The sequence below is a fragment of the Aotus nancymaae genome, unplaced genomic scaffold (genome assembly GCF_030222135.1).
Source record: "Aotus nancymaae isolate 86718 unplaced genomic scaffold, 86718_ANA_hifiasm-v0.15.2.pri h1tg000067l, whole genome shotgun sequence".
Taxonomy (NCBI): domain Eukaryota; kingdom Metazoa; phylum Chordata; class Mammalia; order Primates; family Aotidae; genus Aotus; species Aotus nancymaae.
In genome coordinates, this window is record NW_026988482.1 from 7,518,833 (window position 1) to 7,538,689 (window position 19,857).

Below are 19,857 nucleotides of genomic sequence, written 5' to 3' on the forward strand. Positions count from 1 at the left end.
TTTACATGCACACCTGAAGCCCAGCTTCTCTTGAGAAGTCAGATCTGTTAATACTGGATTGCTTTCCAACCTGGCAACAATCAATTGCCACTGAGTACTGGCTTCTCCCTTTACACAGGACTCATGCTGGAGTCCTCACCTGTCCCCAAAGCCTCACATCTACCCACTTCTCCCATTTACATTAACTGCCTGGCCTCTGCACGCATTATTTGGATTTGTGACCCCTCATATAGACCTTTGTAGTTTCCCCCTGGGAATTCCCCTGGAAGATGCCTCAGAAGTGTCTCCCTTACTTTCTTCCTGAGATCCTTCCTATCTGAGCTTCTGGTGTCTTTGGTCATGAGTCCTAATATGTGTCTGATTTCAAGAGCAGACCAGCTGCAGCAGGGTGAGAGATGAATCATGTTGGCATTTGCGAAGATCACATGCACAGAAATAAAATATCATCCAAATCTACCTGTTCTGGGAAATAATATTTTAGTTGCTCCGTAAGTTAGGGTACAACCTGGTAGATATATCAACTATTCCACAATCGTGAAACACTGAGAAGAATGAACTTGTCTCTAACCACTAGGAAAGTAACCTAAGCTCACCTACACCTTTCCCCCGAACTTACCACTTTGTACAAAACATGGTTATTATGAATTTTAAGATTGTTTGAGACCAGCCTGGCCAACGTGGTGAAACTCTGTCTCTACTAATAACACAAAAATTAGCTGGCTGTGGTGGCACATGCCTGTAATCCCAGCTACTTGGGAGGCTGAGGCAGGAGAATGACTTGAACCTGGGAAGGGGAGGTTGCAGTGAGCCAAGATGGTGCCATTGCACTCCAGCCTGGGTGACAAGAGTGAAACTCCATCTCAAAAAAAAAAAAAAAAAAAAAAAAAAGATTATTCTACCAAGTCTTAATTATTAAGGGACAAATTCTTTAGTAGGTAGATTATCCAGTCCTTCACATTTCTTCTTTTCTAACTCATTGGCTGTTAACCATTTCATTTTTCTTTAGTGCAATTATTACCAGTTGTGGGGGTGGGGCCAGAGGGGGAAATTCATTCTACAATATACAAAGGATGAACGAGAATGTCAGCTCAAATCAGAGGGCGTCCTGTGGTGTTTTCTTCACCCCAACCCTGCACATACCCGCAGAAACCCTGACTATGAGCAGCCGCCCTTCCTCTCCCCACCCAAGTTCAGGGGCAAGGTAGTACGGAAGAGGAAATGGGGAACCTGATTAATTACAACACTCTGTGTCGATAGCTCCAAGAGAAGTTTCACTAAGTCAACAGTTTGGGGTTTTAATTTATCCAGGCCGTTCTCACTCCTTCTTACTCTATGGTAACCCAAAACTGGAGATTATGGACACGCTTTCAGCTTACTGAGTTCAAAGGCAAGGTAGGGTACTTGGCTTGATTGGCAGTTTGGAATGCTCTCCAAAAAGGCCCACTTTCAGGATTAAAGGGACACTCCAACAGAACAGAAAGCATCTTGTTATTAGACAGTGAGGAATTTTAATCTAAGTGTAGGTTCAATAAACATGAATATTCAGCGATTACGTAAGTCCCTGATGAGTTAGTTAGTAATTTGAGGGTGTAAGTACATTCTTGAAGTAAGAAGAGCCCCTCTTTCCCTGAAGAGCATTAGAAGATTGGGAAAATGCCTTCTTAGTAAAATGTGAAGTGGTAAGCACCCCCTACCCACTTCGAATTTAAACACTCCTACAATCTTCAAAGTAGAAACCTACAGTCTTCAAAGTAGAGGTTTGATGACCCCCTTCGGAGGAGTGTTTATAGAGGGGATGCTTATACTGAGAAGGGGCTTGAAATCTAAAGTCCTATCCAAAGCTAAGAGTCTGTAAGTTACCATTACAGACAGGAACCATGACAGCGTGCATTTAGATTAGAGATTCCACAATGGAGTCTCATATACTGCTGGACGTTCTCCTTACACACCCCTGTAGTAATCAGTAGCATCATGCTAATACCTGATCAACTTCAACTCCATTGATTTATCCACTCCAATCCTCATAGGCACCTTGTCAGACAGTTGTGATTTCCATTTTACACATCAGAACATTAGGAATCAGATAAGTGAGTAAATTTCCCAATGACGCACAGCAAGAGGCAGGGTTCGGGATGAAACTCAGTTCTTTTGATGTTGAATGCAGTGAAACTCAGGAATTTGTGTCTGTATTTCACATCAGGGTGACACGACCTAGCATAACAGAGTTGTAATACCATTTGTTCAGGGTTTCAGTGAAATAATTTACTTATTTCACTTTACTTATCTCACAGAAGAGAGTTACCGTGTTTCCTGGTAAGTACGGTGGAAACTTGCTTTCAGAATTTCCTTTGGCCCAATAATAAGTGCATGACAACTTTTTTTTAGTAAATGTTGATTTAAATGGGGAATTAAAATTAATCACTTGAATCTTTTTTGAGGACATCTACTCTCTTTTCGCCCTTACAGTTTCTTCACAATAAAATGGATGCAATTATGAAAAGTTTGAAGAAAATATGTAGGACTGAATATGCTAATCACATCGGCTCTAAATGCAGATATGGGGTCTGTTGTATCATCAAAATAACCTTATGCAAAAGGGCAGTCATTTTCCCAAGTTTTAATTAGTAAAGTACAATAGAAGGCCAAAAAACTCTGACATTACTTTCTCTGGAGCTAAAAACAAAGAGACATGTTAAACTAAGTTTAAAAGCCACCTAAGTTGCTCTCTCCCTGAAGGCATCTGCAACTGTGGTGGTGAGGAAGACAGAATGACGTGCGGATTCTTTTTTTCAATATGAATTTCTGCTTCACTACCAAACACATGCTTTACAGCTCAGGGTTTATAAGAAAGCTCTGTCGTTGGTTTCCACAGTTTTTTTCCAGCCCTGATGTGTACTAATTCCTCCAAGGCAGCAGAGCTGGCCCCTTCATCTAGCTTGTGATGCCCCTGTTCCTTCTGTCTCCCCTGGGGGTTGCCTCTTCTTGGGTCTTTCTGACTAACACTCTGTCTGTACTAATCTAACACTTCAGCAAGGTTCAGTATTTTAAGGTCCCAGATGTTTCTAGGAGCCCTGAAACTTTTGCTCCAGAAATACCTTGAAAGGTAAGCCATTCCTTCATTAACCGATTCAAAAAGGATTTACTGATGGCTACCCTCACTGTCCACTCACCCACCCCTAGGATAAGATGCGAACTCTGGTGCAGACTCCCGAGATTTGCTGCAGCTCCCCGCCCCCCTGCCTTTTCACTCCACGCTCTACCCAGGAACCTCCAGCCCCTCGACTCCTGTCCAGTGCCCGCTCACACTTCGGCCCTTCTCCCAGAATGCCCCCGGTTCCTTCTCTCCTTGGTGAATTTCCATCTCTCTGCAGCTCTCATGCAAAGGTTACCTCCCTCCTTTAGTTTCTTCCTCCTCTCTCACAATAGCTTCATTGTTCATGTCCCTTCCTGAAAACAAAGCTACCATATTATATTGTATTTCCTTCTTGTGTGAAGGTTTGGGGGAGGGCTGATGCTGTGGGTTGAATTGTGTCCCCCCAAAAAATGATATCGGGAAGTCCTCACTCTCTGTACCTGTGAATGTGACCTTATTTGGAAATAAGGTCTTTGCAGATGTAATGAAGTTAAAATGAGGTTATACCGGGTTTGGGTGGGTTCAGTCCAATGACCGATGTCCTTATAAGAGGAAGGAAATTTGAACAGAGACACAGAGACAGAGGGAGAAAGCCGTGTGATGATGGAGGCAAAGACTGGGGTGACTGACGCATCTACAAGCTAAGGATGCAGAGGACTGCCGGCAACCACTAGAAGCAAGGAGAGAGGCTCAGAACTCATTCTGTCTCAGCCTGGGGAAGGAATCAACCCTGCTCACATCTCTCAGACTTGTAGCTTTTTTTTTTTTGAGACAGAAAGAGAGTCTCATTCTGTCACCCAGGCTGGAGTGCAGTAGTGCGATCTTTTTCACTGCAACCTCCACCTCCTGGGTTCAAGCGATTCTCATGCCTCAGCCTCCCAAGTAGCTGGGATTACAGGTGCCCACCACCATGCCTGGCTAATTTTTGTATTTTTTGCAGAGATGGGGTTTCACCATGTTGGCCATGAGGTCTCGAACTCCTGACCTCAAGTGACCCGCCTGCCTTGGCCTCCAAAGTGCTGGGATTACAGGCGTGAGCCACTACACTTGGCCAGACTTGTAGCTTTTAGAACTATGAGTAAATACATTCCTGCTGTTTTTTTTTTTTTTTTTTTTTTTTTTTTTTGAGATAGAGTCTTGCTTTGTAGCCAGGCACCAGGCTGGAGTGCAGTGGTGCAATCTTGGGTCACAGCTACCTTTGCCTCCCTGGTTCAAGCAATTCTCCTGCCTCAGCTTCCCCAGTAGCTGGGACTATAGGTGCGCACCACCAAGCCCAGCTAATTTTTGTATTTTTAGTAGAGACGGGATTTCACCATGTTGCCCAGGATGGTCTTGATCTCTTGACCTCTTGATCTCCTCGCCTTGGCCTCCCAAAGTGCTGGGATTACAGGTGTGAGCCCCTATGCCCGGCTCATTCCTGCTGTTCTAAGCCACCCAGTTGTGCTTTGTTATGGCAGCTCAGGACACTGATACAATCGGTATTAACTTCTGTATGTGCTCATCTTCTCAGCTACACCCTTGAACTCCTGAAAAGCAGGGGTTGTGGTTCCCCATCGCTCCTTTCAGTCCTGGCATGATGCTAACACAAAGAGATGCTCAACCCATTTTGGCCGAATGAAGAAAGATGCTTAGCACCACCCTTTTGGATTTAGTTCAATGGATCCCAAAGAGAGTCAGACTCCTCTCGGAGTGACAAGGCTGATGAACAAGTTGGAGACATCACAGTAGTTTAGCATCTCAAACAATGAATGATAGAAGACAAAGAGGGTGCAGCAAAGTGGGAGAGAATGTGTCAAAAACATTGGAAGTGGAGTGTAAGAGAAGGTGGAGTACAAAATGAGGTGGTCGGGTTGGTGGGCTCAGAATATTCTGTGCTGCATTTTGAAACAAGTGATGATTAGGCCACAAGAGGAGATGTCATCCAGGTTGAGGGATTGAGGGCATGAGGGCAGCTGTATGGGGAAGGCGAGAGTAATGGAGCAAGCCGGCGAGAAGGTGAGACTGGTGCTTGAAGAGGAAACTCATACAGGGCACTGGCTGCAAGCATGGGATATAACATGGGGTGGGGGTTTTGGATACAGGTGCTTATGCAGCAGAAACAGGACCACAAACATGTCTCGGGGGGACTAATGGGCAGCTCCAGGCAAGGTGGGCCTGAGTGGGAAGGGCACGGAGATGGGCCAGAGGGTGGCTGAGGAAATCCTGATGATGGGACATCTTGGGGACCGATTGGGAACTGAGGCGCACAGGAGGCAAGTAGTCTTGCAACTAAATAAAATCGTGCGAATAAACTGTGCAGCTTGGTCATTTGGAATTAGGGTCTTCGAAGATGTAATCAAGTTAAAATGAGGTTATACTGGGTTAGGGTGGGTCCAGTCCAATGACTGATGGATGTCTTTATAAGAAGAAGGGAATTTGAACAGAGACACAGAGACAGAGGGAGAAAGCCATGTGATGATGGAGGCAAAGACTGGGGCGATTGACACATCTACAAGCTAAGGTCCCCCCATTTGGGTGGGGACCTGGTGGATGCAATGAGTGTACCCCTGGACTCAGAGAAGGTGCTGTGTTTATCATCTCAGATGAATGGAACTCTGTTTTTGGAAGCCTTTGCAAGAGATTCCAAAACCTCTCTCAATAACTCATTTCAGTCTTTAACCTGTCTCCAGGCCAGAAGATTCCTGCTCCCATCCAAAAGACAATTCTTCACTTTTAGAGCACATTTTTTCCCTCTCTCATTCTTTCCTGAACTGAGATGAAGAGTAGGAAGGTGTGGTCACTATTTCCTTTTGAGAATCCTTCACACACTTGAGGCCCATTCCCAGTACATTCTGTTTCCCTCCAGGAAAGATGATTTTGGATGACTTGTGGTTTTCTCATGGGTCCTTTAGTCATCTCTGTGGCTCTTCTCTAGTCTCTTTTGGGTGCATCTTTGGTCATTGGGCACAAAACACACAGAGAGGCAGGGAAGTGTAGCCGGCTAAGAGGAGATGTGGAATAGACAGGACTAGGTGTGAACGGCAGCTTCTCTAGTAACTAGTGTGGTCTTCAGCAAGTCGCATTATCTTTATGAGCCTCACTTTTCTCATCAGTAAGATGGATCAATAATACTTGCACTTGGTAAGTTGTGCCAGTTAAAAATAATGCACATGAGATTCTTGAAAGGTCTCAAAAAATGATGCCTACTATTGTTGGTATAGGTTGGAACAGGACTGATTACATTTCTAAACACTTTAATAAACAACCTCATGGTTATTCATGCTTTAAAAACTGTACTAGGCTGGGTGCAATGGTTCATGCCTGTTATCCCAGCACTTTGGGAGGTTGAGGTGGGCAGATCAAGAGGTCAAGAGATCAAGACATCCTGGCCAACATGGTGAAATCTTGTCTCCACTAAAAATACAAAAAAATTAGCTGGGCATGGTAGCAGGCGCCTGTAATCCTAGCTACTCAGGAGGCTGAGGCAGGAGAATTGCTTGAATTTTTTTTTTACAATGAGCCTGAATGACTTATACAAAGAAAAATGACTTTTAAATGGTATGTATAGCTTTATAAAAACACGTTATCACAAATATTGTAAGGTATTTATATATCAAGTTAACTGCTGTAATGCATCAGAATGGCTATTGTGTTTCTGCATGATGGGACTATGAGTGATTGGTTTTTTCTTACTTTAACTTTTCTGAACTTTCCAAATTATTTATAATAATATTGCCATGTGCTATATAGTAACACTGTATAATGTATTGTTAAATTACATAATGATAAATGTATTGACATTTTATAGAAAAACTTTTAATCAAGATAAATGAAAAGTAATTCCATATATTTCTACGTTGATGACTCACACCCTATTTAATATTAAATAGATATGTATCTGCCTATATTAGAGAATCACCAAACTTCAGAGTTTTAACGGCTTCTGAATCATCTAACATGACTATTATCTGAGGTAGGATCTGTCTTTGTAACAAGAGTATTAATAACAATATTAATAGCTACCACTGATGTCCCGACTCTGTAATAAACACTCTAAATGCCTTGTTCCACTAGATTCTTGAAATGAGCCTATGAGGTTAGTAGGCAGAATAATGCCCTGAAGATGTCCATGTTCTAATCCCCAGAGCCTGTGAGTATGTTAGGTTATGTGACAAAGGGGGAATTAAGGTTAGATGGAATTTAAGTTGCCAGTCAACTGACCTTGGCATGGGGAGAGGATCTTGAATTATCTGGGTGGGTTCAGTGCAATCAGGGTCCTCATAAGTGGAAGAGGGAGGCAGGAGAAAGAATGTCAGAGGGCTGCCATGCGAGAAGGACTCAACCAGCCACTGCTGGCTTCCACAATGGGAGGGGGCCAGGAGTCAAAGCAGGGGGACAGCCTGGAAAAGGCAAGGAAACAGCTTTTTCCCCGAACCCTCTAGAAAGGAATGCAGCCCTGACGGCACTTTGATTTTAGCCTGGTGACACCTATTTCAGACTTCCGACTTTCAGAACTGTAATACAGTCATGTCGTTTTAAGCCACTAAGTTTGTGGCAGTTTATGACAGCGACAACAGGAAACTCATATAATATTATACCCCAACTTTACAGGCGAGCAGACTGAGGTTTAGGGGGAGTAACTTGGCCCAGGTCACACACCGTGGCGACATGTGAACTCCAGGATTTGAATCCAGGTTGTCTGATAATACAACCTGTCCTATTGGGCACTTGCCTCCAAAATGATTGCCTGGCATGGACGTGAATGTAAAAGATGAAAACTCATCACCTTCTCCAGTGGCTCACTGCACTTGAGGATGGCTCTGACTGTTAGGATTGATGTCCTGTTTGGGGCTTAAACCAGTCTTGCATTCCAGCCACCTTTTCATTGATTTGTCATGCAAAATAACACAATTCCTGCTTTATAAGAAAAGCCTTTTACCTATTTGACGCCAATAATCACTTCTCTCTAAGGCTTCTCTTCTTTGGGTGGAACAATCCCAGATTCAGCCTTTCGCTAGAAGCCACCTAAAGTTCCAGCACCTTCTCGACCGCTCCCTTCTGGAAAACATCCAGACTGCCAACACTCATGTTAGGATCCAGCCAGTTCCTACCTTACTTTGAATTTGTGTGCTTTGATTTTCTGACATAATGTTATCGTGCTAACCTCAACTCTTGTGAACTAGATTACACTACATCTTGAGCTCTTTGATGGAAATATTTCTAGAAATCAATCAGTCAGTAAATACTGATAACTTTGGGATTATCTGGCCCATAGTCTTGAAAACACAGCGTGCTTTCAAGTTCCTTCTGATACGATCACAAACTGATTCTGCTATTTGTTGACATGAATAAGACCTTTCCTGTTCTAGCCTGGCAAGGGCTAGAAGAAAAAGCCAATTAAGCTACAGTAACAAACGGTTCTGGCCAGTGGGCAACCCTGCAGGGAGGCTTGAGATGCCATCGGCTGCTGCTGTATAACAGTCTGAGAGGTTGTGCTGCCCGTTTCCATGTGGACTGGGGGCCCGGGAGGAAAATGAAGGAATTGTTAAGAATCAATGTGAGGCCGGGTGCGGTGGCTCACGCCTGTAATCCCAGCACTTTGGGAGGCCGAGGCGGGTGGATCACGAGGTCAAGAGATCGAGACCATCCTGGTCAACATGGTGAAACCCCGTCTCTACTAAAAATACAAAAAAAAAATTAGCTGGGCATGGTGGCGCGTGCCTGTAATCCCAGCTACTCAGGAGGCTGAGGCAGGAGAATTGCCTGAACCCAGGAGGTGGAGGTTGCGGTGAGCCGAGATCGCGCCATTGCACTCCAGCCCGGGTAACAAGAGCGAAACTCCGTCTCAAAAAAAAAAAAAAAAAAGAATCAATGTGATCTCATCATATTATTTAAAATATTGTGAATGCTAGGACAGAGAGAACTGCATACAGATATTAATAACAGACTCCCAAAGTCTTTGATCATTTACCACTTCAGATGATCCACGTGGTTGCTCCCTTGTTTCTGCAAATAATTGAGGGTTGACTATCAACAATCCAACAACAAAAAATACCCCAGAACTTCTGCAGTTGTGTAATGATGAGCATCTGATGAAAAAAACCATGAATCCATATTTCATTCATTTTACTCTCTGCATCTCTCCCAAAGAGGGATGGGGAGGGTGGGGGACAAAACATTTTTGTGGCTTAGTATATAAATATTCAAGTAATTAACTCAGTTGCCCTGTCAGAATTGACTTGAAAGTTAAAGGTACTTGAGCATAAAACATAAGGTTTGCATTTCCTTTATAAATACCTATAGGAATAAGAAAAATCACAGAAAATGCCACAATTAATTTCACGTGGGGCTTTCTGAATCCCAGAGATTTAAGTAAAATAGTTTGCTATATTGAGCGAAGCAGGTGCAGACAGTCTGGACCTCTGGCTACCTGCAGCAGGTCTCTTTTGGGGTGCCAAATATTAGAGGAGGAGAGGCAAAGCCCAATTCAGGGCACAAAATGAAGACTTTAATGGCAAGGATTTTTAACTTCACTATATTTGCTGCTGTTGAACCTTTATGCCTTGAGAAAGTCAAACATCTGGGTTGTAATAGTGGGCTACCTCACAGGGCGCCAGGAAAAAATAACTTAGAAGCGTTTCATTTTTAGATATAAGAAGAAAATCTTATGTAGATTGTGATATATTTTATGCTTGTGACGGCAGAGCATACTGCAGGTATTCAAGAGAGGAAGCCCTTCCTTTTATTTTCAGAACTGTATGACTTGAGCTTTGACAGTTTCTATTTTGTTTCCCACAGAACATCTCTGCCTTTATCTGAGGTTAGGGTTGGGGAGAGGTTCACGGGGGGTGAGGGGAAAGTAGTATCCGGGAGAAAAGGACAGTCACATCCCCAGCATCTGACCACATGGGCCACCTGCCTGCCTGCCATGCAGTCCATGACCCCTGCTAGGAAGCCAGAAACACCCAGGGAGCACATAAAACCTGTCCTGCTACTCTCCTTTACTCACTTCTGGTTCTCCTGATACCATTTCTCCTGGGGTCTGTGACCCCTTCCCTTGATCCTGCTAGCCGGGACTTGGCACTGTACTTCGAATCTCTAGCGTTTAGATTCCCAACCTCTGCCTCTTGGACCTCCATGGAGCCAGTGAGGGGATTTCCTCCAGAGCTACTGTCCTGTAGAATCCAAACCAAGCAAACTGGTGCCATCTTCCCACCCCTAAAAGAGGAATTTGGGCAGATTCAATGCATCACTGCTGGGGTCTCCTCCAACTTTTCAGGTTAAAGGCCATGTCAATGGAGCATTGATTCTATGATAACTGAATTCCATTTGCCATTCCGTTAAAAAATAAAAAACCTTTGACTGTTAATACTTCATGGTCAATTTAAGGTAATGTTTGTTATTCAATGATATTCAACAACACATGTTTATTGTGAACCTACTGTGTACTCTGAACTTATGTATTATGTCATTAAATATTACAGCAACCTTGAAAATTTTTCAAAAGAGGCAGCAAAGGGTTAAGAAGATGAACTTGCCCAAGGTCACACAGCTAATAAGTGGCAAAGCCAAGTTTGGATGCCAGTTTACTCTATACCCTGCTGCCTTCTTCTATAAATAGTTACTAAGTGCTTAGTTATTTACAAGGTATATTTCCAGCCTCTTAAAAACTCAAGCTACATTAGGGCTTCTGGGGAGCCCCTCATCAGTGACTCCATGGGCCCTGTTCCAAGAAAGCTAGTATTTCAGAACCTGTTAATTAGTCAAGGGCTTTTGAGAAAGGTGGTCAGATTCTAGCAGGAATGAAGCACCACTTCGGTCCCTTTGAAGGGCCTAACAGGAAATAACTTGCTTCAGTCTCAACTGCTGAGAGACCGTCAAGTGGATGGCACTCAGCAGGTTTAGAATAACACATTCCTCAAGCACTCTGAGTTTCTAACCAACAATGAAAACATTCCATGGTTAGACTTCTCTCTCTGGATGCTCACTGACAGTGACATTAGAATTAGGTGGCTTTTATGTATACTTTCCAGATGCAAAACCTTCGTGGAGACTTCAACTGGAAACTTCACGGTGGGCTGCTTCTTGGCTCCTCTGCTAGTACCGACCGCTGTCTGTTTGTGGTACTGATAGTCCCTCTCCTTCTCCCTTAGTTGAAACCCTCTTTCCTCCATTCTTTTGCCTCTATTACAAACACTCTACTCTGTGACTACTGGCAAATGTGTCTTCTTTTTATTAATTCCTCTCTCCTTGCCAGGGCCAGCTCATAGGCATGAGATCTGGACCCCAGGGCCCCACACTTAGGAGGGCTCAGTACATAGTTTAATGCTTTGCTGTCACTGCCTTGAAATTCATAATAATTTTTGAAGAAGGGGCCTCACATTTTTAATTTTGCACTGGGCCACACAGATCACATCGACAGTCCTGCTCCTTGCTGTGGACATGGAAACAGGGAGAATACTCTTACCACGCAAGGTATGACTATGGATGGTGTACCTGTTCTCCTCGCCTTTGGAACTCGGCAGCCATTTTCCCACAGAGACAATCCATAAAGGCAGATGATGCCAATGATAGCTCCATCCTCCTTAGCCTCAGTGCCTTCATCTCTAAAATGTGGACAGTAGCACTTACTCTTGCATGTCATTGTGAGCAATGAGTGGGATGATGTACATGGTACTTATCAGGGCCAGGCACAATGGCTCATGCCTGTAATCCCAGCACTTTGGGAGGCTGAGATGGTTGGATCACTTGAGGTCAGGAGTTCAAGACCAGCCTTGCCAACAAGGTGAAACTCTGTCTCTACAAAAATACAAAAATGAGCCGGGCATGATGGTAGGCACCTGTAGTCTCAGCTACTTGGAGGCTGAGTCAGGAGAATTGCTTAAATCTGGGAATACATGACTTTCTTGATTAGTTGACTTGGTTTCTTCCAGCCCCTGTTCCTTTTTCTGTAAATGGGAATGCTAATATTTATCTTGTAAGGTTGTTTTGTGATTTAAATAATTTAATGTATTTAAAGACCCTAGTTCACCACTTGGCATCTAAGAGGAGCTCAAAAATCTATAACAGTTCTTGGTCAGGTTTCCCTTTAACAAATTTGGCCAGGAGTGGTGGCTCATGCTTGTAATCCCAGCACTTTGGGAGGCCGAGGCAGGCAAATCACTTGAGGTCAGGAGTTTGAGACCAGCCTGACTAACATGTTGAAATCCCATCTCTACTGAAAATGCAAAAAAAAAATTAGCCAGGCATTTACAATTCAGGATATGATTTGAAAAAAAAAAAAAAATTAGCCAGGCGTGGTGGTGTGTGCCTGCAATCCCAGCTACTTGGGAGGCTGTGGTAGGAAAATCACTTGAACCCGAGAGGCAAAGGTTGCAGTGAGCTGAGATTGCACCACTGGACTCCAGCCTGGGCGACAGAGTGACTCCTTCTAAAAAAAACACACAACCAAAAAACCCCCAGAAAGAAAACAATCCATTTGCAAATGATGTTTGAGATATGACCATTAATAAGTTCTTATATACTATACAACTTCCTGCATACTATATCACCTGGTGAAATTTAACCACCTTGTATATTAAAATAATTTTGTAAAAAATATTTGAGCACTAGTTTTCCTTTTTTTTTTTGCTAGACTATGAGTTTCTTGAAGGCAGGGGCCATGTCTTATGTACCTTTATGTCAGATCACTTTCAAACACTTTAGTATCTCAGTAGAATCAAATTTCTCTTTTGTACTTTATTCTAACAGTGAAATGATAATCTCCCTAACATTCCTCAATTAGCAATTCATAATTAGCCTATCAATAACTAGGAGGTAGACAGGGCCAAAAATAGCCCCATATCTGCCCTTAAAGGCCTTTTTCTTCTTTTTTTTTGAGACAGAGTCTCTCTCTGTTGCCCAAGCTGGAGTGCAGTGGTGTGATCTCAGCTCACTGTATCCTCCGCCTCTCAGGTTCAAGCAATTCTCCTGACTCAGCCTCCCTAGTAGCTGGGACTTCAGGCATGCATCACCACGCCCAGCTAATTTTCGTGTTTTTAGTAGAGCTGGGGTTTCACCATGTTGACCAGGATGGTCTCGATCTCTTGACCTTGTGATCCGCCTGCCTCAGCCTCCCGAAGTGCTGGGAATACAGGTGTGAGCCACTGTGCCTGGCAAGGCCTTTTCTTTTTTTGCCCATCACATGGCTCATATTCCCACCTCCTCGGGTCTGGTTATTGCTCCATTAACAAAACTATTCCATGAGGGAACATCCAACTTGGTTTTATGCATCCAACTATCCTCCCCGGCAACAACCTATATAGAGAGGCCATGGAGGAAGAATTTCCTGGACCCCAGCGGTCGAATCATAATTTGATGCCTATTAGGATTCAAAGAGGCCTCTAACCTGTGACTTTTAAACACAGGTTCCTTTAATAATCTTCTGATAGTTACGGACATTTTCTGCAGAAAAATACATTCCACACCTTAGTACGATCTCAAGGTGTTCTCAAAATGCCTGAAGCCCTTGGATCCCAGGTTAAGAATTGTTAGCCCAGAAAAAGGAATCAGCAGTGTGAATGATTCCGGTTTCCTGAGAAGTTCTAGCCCTGACTAGTCAATATCCATTGCTGAAAACAAAACAAAACGACAGAACAAAACACAGCAATGACAACTCCCAAGATTTAACCTCAAGGTTATCCCTGAGAGTCCAGACCCGGGTAGTAATGGTAAAGGCTTCCAGCCAAGCAGTAACTACTCTTCGGAGAACCCAAGTTCAGCCGGCGTAAAATAAGCCTTGTTTGATAATACCGTTTACATTTCCAAATCCTGGGTATCAAGCTTTCTTCCTATCCCTTGCGGCCTTTCCTAAGTTTAGCCGCTGGTGTAATGGGGTAACCATGGCAACAACCACCTGCCTATTTAAAACCATCTCCAATGCTAAATGAGGAAGCCTAGAGAAAATGGCTGCTTGCCTGCCTCTCCGTGGACAAATTGGGCACTCCTGGGTATTTTAGACATGGGCGAATAGGCAGGGTAGAAGCTGTAAGTATGCAAAGTTCTCAATAGGAAGCGTTTGGTGACCTTGTGAAATAGGTGCTACCTCAGTCCTTCCGTCTTCACTCGTTAGGCCGGCACGCATGTTTACATGCAAATCCCTGTGCCTGTCACCCAGGCGACCATGCTACCTTGACCTCAATCAGGTGAAGAGCGAAGTGAGAACCGAACCTCAAAGAGTAGTCTTGTTCATGGGCTGTGGGAAGTGAGAAGCGAAAACGGTTCTACTTGTTCATACTTGAACTTGTTCATACTTGGCATTAAAATGCACACTACGATATGTTTTTCTCTGATGGCTGTGTCTTTCTAACTGTACTTAATCGTGTGGGTGATTGATGGCTGCTCTATTTATGTCATATGTTGGCCTGCCTATTGATTTTTGGCATCTGGAGAAATGTCCCCCTCCCTCTGCTTCCTTGCTTTCTACGAACTACAGAGGTTTGGTTTCTTTCCTGTCGAGACCATACAACCGGTCACACCGAACGTCTGCTCTTCCACGAGTACACTGAGCGCGCTCACTCCTCCGTATCTTTTTGTACATTTGCTTTCTTCTCCCTGTGTTGCCGTCCTCTTTTTCCGTGTCTTGGTTCAGGCATCTCTGTCATTGGAAAACCCTCCACGCCATGTTCCGTGTCCTTGGTTTGTGCTCCCATAGGTCACCTCCAGTCACATCGCTTAACACAAACCATTCTGCACATTTGCTTTCCAGACCGTTTCCAGCACCGGGCTGTGAGTCCCCTACACGGGTCTGTCCCAAACGCCTGCAGAACAGTGTCTGGTGTGCAGTATGTTTTCTAAAGCTCTGTTGAATGAATGGATGAATGAATGAACAGAACCCCGTGGCTTTCACAAGCATATGGCACATGTACATGAGTACATATAGGGATACTTGTGTGAGGCCGGGTGCGATGGCTCATGCCTGTAATCCCAACACTTTGGGAGGCTGAGATGGCGGATCACTTGAGGTCAGGAGTTCAAGACCAGCCTGGCCAATATGGTAAAATCCTATCTCTACTAAAAATACAAAATCAGCCAGGTGTGGTGGTGGGCACCTGTAATCCCAGGTACTTGGGAGGCTGGGGCAGGAGAATCACTTGAACCCAGGAGGCAGAGGTTGTAGTAAGCTGAGATCATCCCACTGCACTCCAGCTTGAGCAACAGAGCAGGACTCCATGTCAAAAAAAAAAAAAAAAAATACTTGTCTGAACAGAGGACCGTAAAAGTCTGAGGAATGGGTTGAAGAGGGGTACTTAAAAAAAAAAGTGATTTGTGTGTATCTGGGAGTGCAAAAGACTGTTAGAGGAGGCATCTGAACTGTAAGTTTGTGACTCCAGTAGCAGGGTCTGGAAGTACTCATGTTCCTAGTGTGCCGTGAGTGTGTATAGTGTGTGTGTGACAGCAAGAAGATTCTGTGACAGTATGTACTTCCTAAAAGGTTCATTCAGCTGCTACCAGATCCCACAGATCACTCTTCTGAAGCTGAAGTGTTCAGTTTCTGACCTCTAAAAAGACCCCCTTCTTCTTGGTTAACCTCTCAGGCTGTGGGGTCAGGACAAAGAGCAGGAATGAGAATGGCAAGTGATGAAAATGATGGGGCACTGGGCTTTAAATGAATGTCTTCAGTCAACGCTCTAACCTCTTTCTTAAAGATAATTCTTGCTTGTAATCCCAGCACTTTGGGAGGCCAAGGTGGGTGGGTCACTTGAGGTCAGGCGTTCGAGACCATCCTGGCTAACGTGGTGAAACCCCATCTCCACTAAAAATACAAAAATTAGCCTGGCATGATGGCACATGCCTGTAATCTCAGCTACTCAGGATGCTGAGGCAGGACAATTGCTTGAACCCGGGAGGAGGAGGTTGCAGTGAGATGAGATCATGCCACTTACTCCAGCCTGGGTGACAGCAAGACTCTGTCACAATAAATAAATAGATAAAGACAAATCAGTGGGCTAAACAAAAGCCAACACCTTCAGGTTCAAAGACAAAGTCCAAATCATTATCCATCCACCTCCCCACCTACCTAGCGTTGGGGTGGGAACAGTGTCTGAAATAATGGTCATCTCGAAATACGGGGTACAACAAAGAAAAAGAAAGAATGAAAATTAACCAATGAGAAGAAAGAGAGAAAGAAGGAGGGAGGGAGAAAGGGGTAGCTACATGTCAGACACAGCTCAGTTCTGGCAGATTTCCTCCTACAAGGGAGAAGTGTTTGCTTTCATTTGCAAATGACCTAGTTTTCTCTTTCCTTTCATTTTTGAACCTAACTTGGAGACTTCACAGAGTGCCCAGGCTGAGGCTGGTACCTTTGCAGGTACCTCTCTGCTGCTGCCCTCTGCTGTCGGGGGAGGCAAAGAAGACGCCTTCTTGGTCCTCCTGGTTCAAGCCCTGGAGCTGCCATCTCTTCCCATTTGAGACCGACAGAAGCTAGGGTCCTCTCCAGCCTCCCCACCCTTCCCCAAAAGAATCATGAGGGGCTGGGGTTGGAGGCGCTGTACTAGAAAGCAGCAGAGACTCAGGAGTTGGGGTTCCAGTTAGCCAAGGGCAGACGCCCTCCCACCTCCTCCCCTGCAAAAGCAGGCCCTTCATACCCACCTCCTGCTTCCCAGCCCCTCCCTCAGCTCAGATCCTTTGGGAGAGGACAGGCAGTTAGCCTGAGCCAAATTTCTGACATTTTTTTTTTCTTGGAAATGGAAACCCTCCTTCCGGCAATGTGGCAGGAAGGCCAAGTCCCTGGCGGCCCTGGCTAGGAACATTTCCGGAGAGCAGGTGAAAGGCTTCTGTTCCGCCAGGGCCACACTGGGTGGGCGGCAGTGCAGCCGGGCCTGCAGCTTACCTGCTGTTGAATTTTTCAGGGTGTTTCTCTCTCATCACATGGAATCTGTGTGCAATGGAAGCGTCCTGAAAGTGAAACAGACAAAGCAGATCCTTGGTGAGTGGTCATGACAGTGCAGTGTGGAATGAAGGGACCCACACATGCCCTCGCTGAGTCGTGCCAACCCTGGGACTCTATCGCACACGGTGGGGCTCCAGGTCACATCTGCAGCGCCAGCAGAGGCTCAACACCGCCTCCAAGGGGATGAGTAGCACCACCAGTACTCTCACAGCCTATGCCAGTTGACCCAAGCCCTTGCGATTTCACTCTGTCCCAGGAGCCGACAACAGACAGTTCAGGGGTGAGTGAAGGGGAAAGCCGCTGCCCTTTGGGGAGAATGTGAGCCTGTGAGCTGCTAGAGAGCAGGAGCCTGTGTCGGGGGCTGAGCGTGAGTCTCTGGAAATGACTTTCCATATTAATTCTTTTTAAAATAGTTTTTATTTTGGAATATTTTGACTTATGAGAAGTTGCAAAAAATAGTATAGAGTTCCCATGTCCCTTTCACTCAGCTTCCCTGGATGATAACATCTTACATAACTATAGAACACTGTCAAAACCAGAAACCTGACGTTGGTAGATGCTATTACATACTAAGTCTTAACCATCCACACCAGTAGGAATAACTAATGCCATTGGATCACATACTCAGGAGATAATAAAAGAAAATTAAACTGGTTTCTGCTTCTTTTCTTTTTTCTTTCTTTTTTTTTTTTTGCGGCAGAGTCTCACTCTGTTGCCAGGCTGGAGTACAGTGGCACAATCTCGGCTCACTGCAACCTCTGCCTCTCAGGTTCAAGCGATTCTCCTGCCTCAGCCTCCTGAGTAGCTAAGATTACAGGCACACACCACCACACCCAGCTAATTTTTGTATTTTTAGTAGAGATGAGGTTTCGCCATGTTGGCCAGGCTGGTCTCGATCTCTTGACCTTGTGATCCGCCCACCTTGGCCTCCCAAAGTGCTAGGATTACAGGTGTGAGCCGCCGCGCCCGGCCTGGCTTCTGCTTCTTGATCGCTTCACTCGAAGGACTCTCTCTAAGGCCAATAAAAGTCATTACTACATCCTGTGGACACTGTCCTCCTATTAGCACTGCCCTCCTTTGCCACACTAGTAACCCCTGCACTCCAGCACTCACAGTTAGGATGGCAGTCATGACAACTGTGCTTCTGGGCTCTCCATCCTCTGACCACAGCTTCCTAACCCTGGGTTCTACCTGCGGCCCTCACTCCACACTGTGGCCATCTCGTGAGTTCTGTGGCTGTTAACAGCATCTGGATGATGATGGCTCCACCGTGTCACTCTCTAGAGCTTCCAACCCGAAACGGAACTTGTCTTTCCTCCTCAAACTCTGTCTTCCACCCTCGTCAGTGTTCTCATTTTCCAGTAGAAGAATGTGTAATGCCCCTTTACCGCTCAGGCCCTGTGCCAGCACTTTGAGTGCCAGTGTGGGGCTTCAGAACTAAATAGGCTAAGTGGGCTAGAGATCGGGGGTGACACAGAAGCCAGGGAGCTGACTAGATTTGTTTTGCAACAAAAAATATAGAAATCTATTTACTGGAATACATGGCTACAAGACACCTGAAATTCCACGCAGTGAATTTTCATCAAATGCATATTAATTTCATTTCTTATATGAAAATTTCTGTGCATGTGTGTGTTTTCTTATTTTGCTTTTTGAGATGGAGTTTTGCTCTTGTCACGCAGGCTGGTACAGTGGCATGATCGCGGCTCACTGCAACCTCTACCTCCCAGGTTCAAGCGATTCTCTAGGCTCAGCCTTCCAAGTAGCTGGGATTACAGGCATGTGCCACCACACCCGGCTAATTTTTGTATTTCTAGTAGAGATGGGGTTTTTGCCATGTTGCCAGGCTGGTCTTGAACCTCAGGTGATCTGCCTGTCTTGGCCTCCCAATGTACTGGGACTACAGATGTGAGCCACTGCACCCGGTCTCTCTGTGTGTTTTTAAACTTCAGGAGGGACAGTTCCATGAAGAACCTTTTTAAGCATGAACTGTGTGTGGCACAGGAGGCCAGCAGCCCACATTTGAAAGGTGGCAGGGCAGGAAGGGAAGATGGGCTTCTTTTGTGATTGGCAAACATTCCTTGCTAAAATTATGTTTTGAGAGTTTAAAAATTAAACTTTAGCTATTAATGTTTTTTTTTTTTTTTTTTTTTTTTTGAGATAGAATCTTGCTCTGTTGCCCAAGCTGGAGTGCAGTGGTGCGATCTCAGCTCACTGCAACCTCCGCCTCCTGGGTTCAAGCGATTCTTCTGCCTCAGCCTCCTGAGTAGCTGGGATTACAGGTGTGTGCCACCACGTCTGGCTAATTTTTTGTATTTTTAGTAGAGACAGGGTTTCACTATGTTGGCCAGGCTGGTCTCAAATTCCTGGCCTCAGGTGATCTACCCCCGTAAGCCTCCCAAAGTGTTGTGATTACTGGCGTGAGCCCCCACACCTGGCCGATTTATTTTTTCGTTTACGATATACTGAGAGTTTAAGGTCTTGGAGAGGCACCCCCATGGGTGCTGGGGTGAGATGTGCGGACCCCAGGGAGGCCTCTGTCCCCAAGGCCTATGTAGCCCGCACCATTTCCCCTCGGCAGCAGCACTTCCTGCTCCCAGACTGTGCCCACCTCCCACTCTCTGAGCAAATTTCAGTGAACACCCTCAATAAGAATCATATGACATTCGTCAAATGCTTCTCTAAAATTCAAGAAAACATTCCATCTACTTCTATTCCTTTGAAGCACTAATTTTCTTCTGTCAGGAAAAAAAAGGGGGAAAGAAAAAAGCAATCACATGTTGCCTGGCACAATTTGTACTTCTTCACTGTCTCC

General features: G+C 44.9%; 1 protein-coding gene across 7 annotated transcripts in view; it reads right to left on the reverse strand.

The window, feature by feature from the left end:
• Positions 1-19,857, reverse strand: part of DGKG (diacylglycerol kinase gamma) — a 213,134-nt gene that overhangs the window by 78,333 nt on the left and 114,944 nt on the right. For all 7 annotated transcript variants that reach the window (XM_012470823.2, XM_012470820.2, XM_064366909.1 and 4 more), the window contains one exon: positions 16,983-17,047. In XM_012470823.2, coding sequence (XP_012326246.1) covers positions 16,983-17,047 — 65 coding nt within the window. The remainder of the gene's footprint in view (positions 1-16,982; positions 17,048-19,857) is intronic.